The sequence below is a fragment of the Rhea pennata genome, chromosome 2 (assembly GCF_028389875.1).
Source record: "Rhea pennata isolate bPtePen1 chromosome 2, bPtePen1.pri, whole genome shotgun sequence".
Classification (NCBI taxonomy): domain Eukaryota; kingdom Metazoa; phylum Chordata; class Aves; order Rheiformes; family Rheidae; genus Rhea; species Rhea pennata.
This window is the reverse complement of record NC_084664.1, coordinates 112,586,945-112,600,138: the sequence shown is the minus strand read 5'-3', so window position 1 is coordinate 112,600,138 and position 13,194 is coordinate 112,586,945. Positions and strand designations below refer to the sequence as shown.

Genomic DNA, 13,194 nt, shown 5'->3' with positions numbered 1-13,194 from the left:
ACGAATTCTAAGCTAGATCCTGCTATAAAATTAAATCTAATCTAAAAGCAGACTAGCTTCTTAAGTGACAGAAAAATCTTTACTTGAAGAGGAGGAACTAATTGGTAAATCATACTTTTTCTGTTTTGGGCCTCTGATTAAAAGGGTATCCATTTGAAAACACAATGTCTTCCATCTAGGTAACCTTCTCTGTTCTGGAATTATCACCTCCAGACAATCGGAAGACTGCAGATGGAGACAGTCTTCAATATTTTCCTTTCGTATTCTCTACTCCTCTTTTCCACTTACGCATAAAAGATTAAAGTCAAGCTATAAAAGTATCTTGTATTTTCCACAACTATGTAAGTGAGGTTTGTTTCTGTTCTGATTATGTGAGTTGTATACCTACATGTGTTGATAGGATCTCTCTGTATCGACATGTGATTTGCAATGCTTGTGGAACTGTAACTCACTGGTAACTAAACCATGGCCTCTAGGCCTCCAGAAGCATGCAATCTCATTTATGCTAATTTTTGCTTTTCATCACAAATGCTGGTTTTGTATCTGCCCACCAGGGACCAGAGAAGGAGTGATGAGAGCAACTGCTTACTTTTTTTTTTTTTTTTTTTTTTTTTTAATGCAGAGAAAAGAGAAAATAATTTGAAAGCTTGTTACCTAATGCTAAATGTAAATTAGTGGCTGTCCAGGTGTTCAGCTGTGAGATGGTGTCTAGCGGAAGTAGTGTAAGAGTGTGCTTGTAGCTAGGCAAGAAAGGATAAAGGGTCTCCAGCCGGTTAGGGTATACAGGGGCAGGGGTAGCTCACTGGTCTAGAAGGATATAAGGAGCTAAATATCCTATTTTGGTTTGGTTTGGTGGAGTCTCGGAGAAACCTGTGGTTCTGCAGATACCATCCAGTCCGCAGCATGGCTTGTCTCCTGAGTGCTCTACATGTTGTTGGCTCTGGTTAGGTGAAAAGAATATTTGCATATTGATCAGTTCTTGCAGCAATTAAAAAAAAGTGTCTTGGTCTACACAAGGCGAAAACGCTGGCACCAATGATGAGACTATTTTGATGCCATTTTTCTTTCTTTTTCTTTTTTTTTTTTTAATGCACACAGCCCCAAAGAGCATTGGAGCAATGCACTTCTTTCATCACCACAACCACCACAGCTCATATGACAACAATGAGGGTATTCCTTATGTCAGTAATCACACTGTTTTTTATTGTTGTTTAGGTTGTGTATTTTATATTTTGCAGGGAGTAAATCTGAGGGATTCCTTTGTGTCTTCACCGTGACTACCAGGTTTCCTTTCCATAGTGCTTCACTAACTTCTGAGACCAGCAGAAGAATGGCTTATTTTGAAAAATGATGTTATGAATGCATGGAGCATTTTTTAAAAATCTTATTTAATAGCTGGAGACAATAAGGGAAGTTAGTAGCAAGGATTCAGGGCTGTAAGGAGCACTGCCCTATGCCAACAAAATATTTAAGTATGCCAGTAGTCCCATTAAAGATTATCCATAGGTTTAGGATTATCCATAGGTTTAGGCTGACTCAGAACACTTCAGATCAAGTCTCGTGTGAGCAACATTTCTCCATTCTTTGTCAATCATTAGCAAGTGTTTCATAAACCACTTCTTGCTCATAGATATGATAGGCTTCCAGGCCTCCTCCTGTTAAGAGGATGCCTTGCCAAAATCACAGCCTGAGTAGGAGTTTTTATTCTGCTAATGTTAGCATGAGTGATGAAACAGTAAATGGAAATGACGGTATCCAGTAGGACTGATGTTAGAAGGTGATGAGTGGAGAAGGACAGGAGGAAAGCAAGACATATGAAAAGCTGTAGAAGGAGAAAGATTGTAGGAAGGACGGACATCTCCCAAAATGAAAGGAAAAGAGAGACTACAAGACAGCAAGGACAAGGAAAAAGCCAGCAAATATTGCAGTCAGATCTGATGTCTTCCTTCCTCTCCTCACCGTCTGTTCCCCTCCCGTCCTGTGCACTCTGCTTGTTCTCTTCACCTTCGCCATGGTGTGTGGAACAGAGCAGTTCCTCTCCACCGTTTTTCTCTTTCCAGCTTTTGTTACACTTCGCTCTTTTTCCCAGCCAACATTTTGCTTAGGTTCTTACAACTTATTGTCCTTTGAGCAACAGAAGAAAACTTGTTGTACAGAAAGATCTCTTTCAGACATCCAGTCAATGTAAGTGCAGCTTAAATGGCTGATTGTTCGCACATTCACTTCATGGTTATTGTTGAGGAGTACAGAGCAGAGGTCCACCCTACGCTAATTAGTTTAAGGACTATGTCCTGCTTTGCAACTAGCTGCTGCAAAGAATAGGGCTTTGTGTATTATCGAATTAGAGTTTTACAGTCTTGCCACAGACAGATCTTCATCACTAATTGGCTAACAAATCCAGAACTGATTCTCAGAAGAATTCAGGGACCCTGATAATCACAATGCCTTTACTGCAGTGAAAGGCAAAGCCCCCCCCTTTTTTTTGCATTTCTTCCATCTTTAAATGCACACTTTATAATTTTTGCAGATGATCAGATAATATAGCTTGTGTACCATAGGGTTTTTTTTTCACATTTTTAAAATCAGTTATTATACCACAAGCAGACAAATTTATAGGATTATAGGAATAGGATTATAAATTTGAATATGAAGAGTAATGTGTGCTGGAGTGGAATTTGCAGGTGACAAAAGAAGATATTATCTGGAAGTGGCACCTCAGATAAACATTACACTCAGTATCCAATTCTAAATACAGTCAAATGGTGCGTGGTTGGTAGGAGGTTCTGTTGCTTCAGAAATAATTTGCATTCTATCATTATGTAATGGACAGAAGTTGAAGCAAATTTTCATACTTTGCTATGGAGAATGGAACATAAATTACACATGTAGATTGCAAGAAACAATTTATTCAGACATGGTAACATGGTCAACTTCAATATACTCAACAATTCTGTTAATATTATTTTTCAACATTTTTGTTGTACATTTGTGAACAACTCCAGCTTAGATAACCAAACTGAGAATTTTGAAGTATTTTTTTTATCTTTACTATACTTACTTGTGTATTTCATTTACCATGCATAACACTCTAGATTTCTGGCTAACAAGTAGTTCCCAGTAGAACAATACTGTTGACAGTTTATTTTTAGCCTTTTGAGGAACCATCCCAATTTAACAGAAAAAAAGATAATGCATTTTAAATTAAATTAAAAAGAGAGTTTACAGCAGGTTTTAATAGAACTATCAGAAAAGTAGTGATTTTTCTTACAACAAAAACATAAAACCCAATTCCACTTCAATGACAAGCAAAAAGAAGTCCACCATTGACTTCACTGGTAGCAGAGTGGGCTTTGCAAGCAATCTGAATTTTGGGACACTTTTATAATGTTCTTCTAAGATCCTATTTAGCTTCTGTTAAAACCAATGAAAAGACACCTATGGCATTTTGCAGGAACTGGATCAGGCTGTCAATGGTAATATCTATTCTATTTATAATTTACACGCTGCCATTGATGTCTGTACCAGATAGAGGCAGACCCTAAGGAGCTGTAAGAAATGACGGATTTTTAAAGATGTTAGGCAGGTTGAAATAATTACCATGGCAAAGCGAGGTTAAGAGTTACATGGCACAACCTGCAGCTTTGTGACGTTCAAAAGGACAGACGAACTCTGGCAGAATGATGTAATCACGCATCTGTGGATATTTAGCATTTGCTGTTATAGTTGTGTGAGAACCTATATGCATTTAGGTTCTCTTTAAAATATCTCCTAGTATGGAAACACCTCTCTCTGTGTTTCTCTATGGGATCTACAACTGTATAGTTCACTGCTGAGCTACGCCAGTTTTCTACTAATTTGAACTGTGCTGCATAAATGTCAAACAAAAATACTGTAATGTGGAATTAAGCTCTACGTGTTAAACACAAGGCAGGATGGTAACATGATTTGAGTTGTATTCAGTCCATATTTTAAGTTTCTCTGACCATTTTTTGTGTGTAGCTGTCAATGTTTTGGTTTGCATATTTTTTCTCTATCACATCTTACATCTTTCTGTCACCCAGAATGGACCATCCAAATTATTTAAATCCTTCATGTTGTTTACAGAAATGTTATTACTCTAATTGCTTCCACACAGGCAATCTAACTAGCATTTTGGGCAGCATGAACCTTTCTATTGACTTTTAAGAGTTGAATAGAGCTTTATTGAAAGAAATGTTTTTCTTTCCATCGGGAGTGTCAGTGTCTCAGGCGCTGCACATTTAAATGTTGTTAAGATTCTTTTTCTCATGCTAGCAATTCTATAAAGATGGATTAGAAACTGATCATTCTTGTGTTTTCAGTGTTTCCACCTTTGCCGTAGCTCTAACACTCTGGAAATACCAGCTGAAATTAGTAATCTTTTGTCAGTAATCCATCTGAAAAAAAAAAGTATGATATGACTGATCCTTCTAAGAGCTGAAATCAATAAAAATAATTTCCTGATAATTGTCTTATTTTTATTTTCTATATTTAACAATTTTCAGTTACTTAAAAGTTGAGCTTGGCTTGCATATTATCAAAAGAAATTCTGACCTTTATTTTTATCTATCTGTTTTCCAGTTTGAACTGTGCTTCTACTAGGATATCTAAGTATTCACAGATAAGTTTTATTTTAGTATATCTGCAGTTTATAAACATGTGAATGAACACAGTAATGACTTAAAACAGAGATTCTTGGCTTATATGTAGTCCTTGCTCACACAGACCATGAAGTGGGCCTGGCCCCAGTGAGGGGGTGGTTGTTTCAGTGATGGGCTGAGTCACTGAGGGAAGAAGGATGATGGGTTGGAGACGTCTTGAAAGCAGAAATATGACTGCTGTAGCAAAAGGGACTTAGAGAAATGAGCATTTGGGCCAACTGATGCTTTGTGGATTAGCGCTGTATCCACAGTACCTCACCAAGGCTAGGAGGGGATTGATGAAGTTGAACGGGCTGAACTGTAGTCAAGTGAGTCTTGGAGATAAGAAATGGCCAGACATCAGCCCAATCTGATCTGCTGCAAGCAAGTGTGTATGAAACAAACCTGGATCACCAGTGTGGGCCACCTGTGTGGCTCCCCACACCCAGAGGAGATGGTGCTGTTCTGGAGGTCTTCCCTGTGACCACATTGGTCATGGTGAAAAGTGCAGCCCACATGGCATTAAGAGAACTGTATGTATGGTCTCCTTGCAAAAATAAGGGAGGTCTGCCTCAAAATGTGATGACCTACATACATTGATGATCAGATCCACTTAAGTAAATTATATCAACATTTTTTACAGACTAGTAAATATGTCAGTTCTTGACAAGATTTGTTCTAATAACCTCTGCTTCTCATAGAGATTTTGTTAGTAACTAAAATCACATTTCAATATATGGGTAATTATCAGGACACTTGTAAATGAATGCAATAAAGTTAATCCAAGACATAAATGCACAGCTACTACATATTTGAAGTTGTGAAGCTATTACAAATGTTATAAAAAACACTAAAATTTTTATGTTGAAATAATATGGCTAGTTTACTACTTGTGAAACTCCATCTTGAACTTATTATCCAGATCATAACAAGATCATATTTTTCATTCAAGAACTGCATAATTTTACTTAAGGCTCTTTTTCCAGTGTTTCTTTCCCCACCTATCCAAGCTTTCTGTGGGCTAAAGAATGACCTCTGCTACTGTAGTCTTCCCATCAGTCTCCTTTGCAGCTTGTTTTCTTTGGTTGTTTTCTGTGTCCTTTTCTGTTTCCACTGTACAGATTTCATTTGGATCAGGTGTCTCTTCTGTAGTAATAATTTCTTCTACATGTGGCTTAATAAAATCTGATTTAGGAGAAGTAATAAAGTTTCTCATATATTTACTATGCTCAGCTTAACACAGAGGTATGTAGACTAAGATTTTCCTTTAGCATTGTTTATGACCTTACTACGTTCTTTTCCTCTTTCCATACCCTTTTAGAGAGATTCAGCATTACAAATTATATTACCATTTTTCATAGAGCCAAAAGCAAGCCCAGGTCTTTGTGGTCTCTAATTCAAGAGATTAACAGATCAAACCATTTACTCACATAAATAATTGTTTCTTGTATAAGTCCCCATATTTACAGGACTGCTCAGAAATGTCCAGTTACCCACACCAGTAAGGCAAGAGAGGAAAGAAATGCAGTTAGATATTTCTTGTTGCCTTAGAAGAAGTAGTCAGGGGGAATAAGAATATGATATGGTCTGCCAGCAATGATATAACATAAAAATACCCCACATATCATGAAAAAATACTGAATTGGGCAAAGATAAATAAAACATATGTACTGAAAATGTTGGGATTTTAGCCTTGTTTGGAGCTAAAATGCTCTATATGAGGGAATCGTAATTGTGAAGAATAAATCAGTGTATAAGTAGTAATTATCTAATAAGAGTCTAAAAGAACAGTAAAACTCTGTAATATACAAGAATACTGAATTGCCAGAGAGTTTTTCTTTTTCTCTCGCTCTTTCTCTAAATTGGGCAGAGAAATGGTCAGCTATGATTTCAACTTTACTATTCAGCATAGAGGTAAAAATAAGAGAGAGTAATAGATTGATCTCTCATAGTAGCTATATAGTCAAGGTTTTCCAGAATGCTTTGACACTTACGGTCCCCCAATTAGCAAAGCCTAATTTTTTTGAAAGTGTCGAATGTCTAGCTGTCTAAATGAGTCTCACTTTGGAAAAGCACTTGACCTTTGTGTGTATGCAGGGTGAGGAACTCCTTCCTTGGGATTCAGAAATTTGACAGTGTTATTATGTGTTCTTAAATTTTCATCATTTAGCTGAGCCAAGGTGAGAACTCATAGCTCAATGAAATGTTGATTTCAAAGTGTTGATTTAGATCTCTTTCACTGAGGCATAGCCAGGCAATTTGTACATTGCATTTGTTGTGGATTAAGAGAACACCATAAATGTGTTTATTTGGGATCTAAGAAGTAATGATCTGCACAATTACCTGCATAACATTTAACATTTTTTTCCTGAAGTAGCAGTCCCTAAAGGTGAAAGTGTTCTTACCTTTCTTTTGCTCTTCTTTCTCCTGTTTGTTTCTTGTAGTTGTTTTTTTCTTTTTCGCTACAGTTATACTATTTTGATTATGTCCTTGGGCACTAGCAGCGTGCTTAGCCATGTCAGTCTGTCCTGACATAGAAATCACAATCACCTGAAGCAAAGCAAGAACAAAAAATGCACAGGCAAGAAATGTGGATGCATCACAGATTTTGTTTGAAAGTGCCATAACTGAATCCCCGGCAGCAATACACTTAGAAGTAGCTATTACTCTAATTTTCAGGGATATATACGTGTCCGGAAGCAAAGAGAAACAGGATCCTGCCTACTACCTGGGAGATGATCCATTTGTTTTATTTCCCTGCAGTGATGCCAAATGGGTGGAGGCAGAAGGACAGATTTTTGAAGATAAAATAGAAGAAACAAACTACCATCAAATTCAATCATTATTAAAAATATGCTAATGCTATGTAATAAATATCAGTTATCAGCAATTGCAAGGAGTAATGCAGTCTTGAGGATGGACAACAGATTTTTTTGCTACTATTTACTATTGCTTTTATAGTAAACGTTCTGGGACCAAGATGGAATGACCTGCTTATCATCCTTACGTTGGGTTCCTATCACATTAAGTGACATTATTGAATAATTTGACAACAGTTCTTCTTTAAACTCAGAAAGCATGGTATATCTTAAATTACTAATACTCTCATATTCTCATAATTTGAAAATTAAGCATTTTTACTTTGTCTAATACACAGCTGTTGTGACTAAATAAAGTCTGAGATATTTTTATAACTGAGCCATGATTGATTAATGTACATAATTACACAATTTTATAATTACATAATTATAAAATCGTACCAATCTTGTTAAGATTAGTATTTGAGGTTGAAATATTTTAGGAGATAAGACCACATGGAAATTTAGCATGTATACTGTTTATGTAAAATGCTGAAAATACATTAGTTTCACATAATTTTATGTTAAGAATCACATGATGAGAAATCCATTCTGTAAAAAAAAAATATGATTTACACCAGATAAATGTAATGTGTCCTTTGAAACCAGTGGTACTATCCACGCATGAAATTACGTACATGCTAAAATGTTTTGGTAGGTCAGAAATTTGATTTAAATCTGGCAATTATCAGTTTTGTAATTGAAAGCATTTTCTATAATTATTACAAAAATACGTTTTTGAATGGTTAAGATCATAACCATTAGCCTTGTATAGAAATTGATCAAAGAACTTTATCCAAACACTGCAAAAATCACCACTTTCAGCAATGATAACTATGTTGAATATATCATTACCTGAGCTAAGCAAAACTTGCTGATTCTGTTTCACTGAGGTTTTTGTTCTTTCTTAAGGGTCCTGATCTCTGAGGGCTTTGCATGCAGGACATTACACTTGTGTTTTGAGCACAAACAAGACAAAAAGGCAAACTCAGGCTCAGCAAGATTTCAGTTGATTTCTTAGGAGGTTTTGAATTGACCACACACCGGCCTTTGTTCAACTGAAAATGGGTGCATTGGTTACTTTCTGGATTTTTTGGAGGAAACCTGGGCTCAGCTAGGTTTTGGTTTTATAGTGCATGTATTTCAGTACTCTAATTGTTTGGAAAAGACACAGACCTCATTTTAAACACAATACCAGCAAAAATCAACTCTTAATTTTGCATGGAGTAGGGATTAAGGATTCTCTCCTGCATCCACAAGGCCTTTCACATTAACTACAGCTGACAGTAAGTCTCAGATGGCAGGGATTTAACAGAGCCTGCTGTGCAAGCACTTACTCGTGTGATCCTCACAGAAATGCCAATATTGCAGCAAGATGAATGCCTGAGAATGCTTATTTTTAACATGGTTAAAAATGACAAGTAAAGGTACGTGGGAGGTGCACACAGGTCATGCTTACATAAAACATGGAATAGATATAAGTTCTTCAGATTTTGATGTGAAGAACTGTGCTGCAGCGACACCAGTTCTGAAAAGAAATCAATGTTTCCCTGGCATGTGATTCTCTTAAACAGCAATAGGGTTGATACGTGCTTAAGATCCAACAGGATGGTGCTGTAAAACTGCTGACATGGAGTTTTTATCTATATAAGTGAGAAGAAAACATCAGAGATCAAAGATCTGGACTACTTATTCTGAAACATTTTTGTCTGGAAAAAAAAACACTGTTTTTTTCTAGGTTCCAGTGAAGATTCTTTTTGTAGCTTCAAGAGTTCTTTAAGAAAAATGTTATATCCAATGCTAGTTTTTGATGCAATTAACTAACTGAAGTCTCAGGCTACCATAGTACTTATCTAACACCCTTAAATCAAATTTCATGAGCAGGCCCACTGAATCCCATGAGATAAATCCTGTGCTTGAATTTTCAAAAATACCGTTTTGACTTGAGATATGAAGTAGTGAAGGTCTGGACAGAAATGTGTGGAGCAATGCCACTGTGGGATTTGCAGTGAAAACTAAAAAGTGAAGATTAACATAGGTCTAAAGTAAAGCTAGAAGTAATTACAGTAGTGAAAGGGTTAAGCTAGAATACCATGAGAACTACCAGAGCCGTGACTAGTAAAATAAGACACAGTGAAACAAACTTGTGATAGAATGAAAGAAGTGAATTCCATTTATTTGTGAACATAGAGAGAGTTCATACATTTTTGCTTACACACTCACACGTTAGTATTCTGGCCTCCTGATTCTAATTTTTGCTTATATTACAGTACTTTTACCCCAATTGGGCAGAATAAACAGTATTTATGGATGTAAATTACACCCATATTAAGGCCTCTCTAAGTTAACACAGCAATACAAAGGGCCCTTAGTGTAGACAAAAACCAGCAGTAATTTCTCTATTATGTAATTTTCTAACACATTCCATCTATTCTACTTTACCAAAGTTGGAACAACTCCAAACTGCTGCTCAAAAATGCCTTGATCATTCTTTACCTTTCCAGCTACTTCATTAGTTGCCTCTGCTGAAATGCTTCTTCACCCTTTTAATTTGTACATTTTTAATTTTACTCCAGGAAAAGAGTCAAATTGTGGGCTTGAGTTTATGGCCAGCATGCATTTGGCCTGACTGAAGATGGCACAACTAGATTCTGTGAAGTTAGCAGTTAATAAATGTTTAGGAAAGGCACAAATAAGTGTACTAGAAACACAAGTGAAGTGAATGGAAAAATCCAAGGCTACCTGCTAAAGCAGAAGGCAATTTACACACACAGATTATGTCAATGTCTCATCGAAAATCTCCCCCACACTTCCGTTTCCTAGTCTTAAATTCACACTTTCTTTTTCTTATCTTCTTTATTTTTCTCTTGCTCAGATTCTGCCTCTTCCTCAGGTATGAACACACTTACAGTGACATCGCTGGTCTCTGTGCCGTACTTGTTCTTCACCACAATGCTGTATTTTCCAGAGTCGAGTGTGGACACAGCAGAAATGGTAAAGCTGACATTTTTTCCAGATTCAAATTTCAGGATGCAATTAGCATCTGATACAAACGATTTTTCATTCTTCAGCCATGAGACCTCTGGGGTAGGATCTCCCCACACTGTGCAAGAAAGATTAAGCGCCTATAGAAAAAGTACAAAAGCATTATATGTAAGATTATATATTTACTGTATATTTTGATGCATAATTCTCCAAATGTTCCACACAGATTCACATTTAGCTTTCTCCTATTAGTAAGTGGGTGCACATCATCAACAGTAATCAATAATTTTTGTCATAGTCTTACCTGTCCCAAGGGAAGAAGGAACTCAATTAATTCAAGAGCTCAACTGAAACCTTTAAATATTTTATGGACCTCTTCCCTGCTCTCACGATCATTATTAGGACTTTCTACATGCATATTGTTTAATATTGAATTAGATATTATCTGCATTTACGTTAGATCTGAAATAAGAATTTGAAAATCCACCAGAAGGATTTTTCAGGTTAAGCTCACAACACATTTGCCACAGAAGTATAGCACTCCCTCTCTCTCCCTCTCCCTCTCTCTATCTCTCTCTTTTTATAATAACTAAGAACAAAGTGTCCCTAGAATAATTTGTTTAATTTATGATCACTCCAACCTATGCCCCAACAGCTCTTCCAACAGACTTGAGTTGTTTTACACGGTCCTATAAAAATATTTTTATCTGAAATAGATACAGGCTTTAGGGTTTATTTGGTGCCCATACAAGTATTTCTCTCTGTGATTAGCAAGGTTCCTAAGTGCTGGATCAGTTCTTAACTGGCTGAAGGAAGCCTCCTCATTGTCGGAAAGTCAGTCGTTGGAGAGATCACTTGCAGATGAATAGCTTCTGCAGGCTAGCAAGTCTACTGTGCACATAATGATCAGGACTCCTTTATTTTTTTCCTTTGTCATTGTCAACCAAGAAATTAATGTTTGGGAGATACTTACACATTTAAATTCATAGAATGCTGTAGACTTCAACATCAATAATCAACTCAGTTCTTAAATAGTAAAGTACTACATCAAAAATCAAATTAGGATACAGACACAACATTAAGGCTGTCAGATTTGGAGCAAATGCTGTCCTTTTAGGAATGAAGAAAATCCCTTGTGAATGAAGTTGAGTTACCTCAGACCTACTAAACAAAGGCCTATGGGGTCTGAAGGCATTAGACTATCATAATATTGTAATCCTGTTTAACTGCTATCTCTCCCAAGAGACTTAAAGTGCTGGAGGCTTGTTTACACTCCCTTCCTCACTGTAACTGTTATCCCCTCATCACAATGCTATGGGAATGTTCCTAAAAGAGTTTGCAAAAGTGAATATCACACAGAGAATCACACACAGGAAAAGTTTACTTCAGTGGTATATAGACCTTTTCATGGACCTTTCTTTAGGAAGGAATCAGTCATGCTTCAATATTAAATAGTAGATTGGTCTGGACTTAAAATGTGATTCAAAGCAGATTCAAACTTTTACCTACAGAAATTTTTACTACAGAGAAAATCTTCTTCAGTGTTACATGAGGAATGGACTAAGATGAAGAACTGGAATCAAGTTGCTCTTCTATTTTCTTAACGGATCTTGATAAAAATGTGTCAAAAATGGACAACTGAAAAGGCTTCACATTGTTAGCCCTCTATGCGCTCATAATAAAAATGAACTGCAAGAAATCTATTTCACAGGCTACCTTCCCTCTACTTCTCTACTTCATAACAGTTAGTGTAATGGTGGAATATGGGACAGAAGAGATACACCGTAAAGCTATGGAAATATAAATAGAAATCAGATATCTCTATAAAAACAGAACATTTTTCTACCTCTCTCAAGAAAATCAACCCTATATCTCATAAGGATCAAAATGAGAACAAAAGTGTAGGGGAAATCTTTGCTTCATCAACAACACATATATCTTCGTACCAAAGACATGTTCTGAGTGTGAGGTGGTTGGTGCCTGTTGGAAACGGCCTCTATCTGATTTCCTGCAGCAGCTACAGTTGGTGACTGTGTGGGGCTTTTAAAGCCCTTATCTCATAGCCCACTGGAGCGAATGTGGTTTTGATTGTCTTCTCAATCCATCTTTTTAAAAAACATGGGGAACACAAGAGGTTTTGCATTTCCCCCTCCTCCTTAACACTCTCCATACAAATATACTCTCAGCTTCATCCAGACATTATGTCTGGGTCCCTTCCAGTACTCAGTATTTCTTTATTGTGTCCTGATTCTCTAACAAGCAACAGGTCACTACTGACCTGTTGTCCCAGTTGCCACTCAAAGGTCTTAATGAGCTAATGTCCATGACTTAGGCAGCTCTATTAGTGGCATCATTGAAACCTTGGTCAGTTTTCCTTAATTCAAAGAGATACAGGAGCAGTGATAACCCCTTTTGCTTCTAAAACTTTCCTTGAAATAGCTGTGTTCTGCTTAACCTTGCATTGCTAGCTCCTGTTTGACATCGTTACTCCTCTTTTGATGTTCCCAATTCTTAACTATTTACTTTCTAGCTAGTAATGTGAAGTGATGTATCTTATGCAGATGGTGAGATTTTTATTCATATTAGCATTTTCTGGAAGGCGATTCTAAGATCATGGAGCCTTAGCCAAGGAGAAGTGATTGCCTGTTGTGACTGCTCCCATCTGGTTTAGATTTTTTGTCCTTTGGACAGGA

At 36.7% G+C, this 13,194-nt stretch overlaps 1 protein-coding gene across 6 annotated transcripts in view; it reads right to left on the bottom strand.

Annotated features, from left to right (window-relative positions):
- Positions 1-2,886: 2,886 nt before the first annotated feature.
- MYOM1 (myomesin 1) overlaps positions 2,887-13,194 on the bottom strand; it is an 84,163-nt gene continuing 73,855 nt past the window's right edge. For 2 of the 6 annotated variants that reach the window (XM_062570179.1, XM_062570181.1), the window contains 3 exons: positions 10,426-10,641; positions 7,064-7,208; positions 2,887-5,843 (listed from right to left, as the gene is read on the bottom strand). In XM_062570179.1, coding sequence (XP_062426163.1) covers positions 5,680-5,843; positions 7,064-7,208; positions 10,426-10,641 — 525 coding nt within the window. In that variant the 3' untranslated portion in view covers positions 2,887-5,679. Of the gene's footprint in view, positions 5,844-7,063; positions 7,209-9,660; positions 10,642-13,194 lie in introns of those variants that run through there. The other 4 variants (XM_062570183.1, XM_062570184.1, XM_062570180.1 and 1 more) reach the window with 3 other exon arrangements.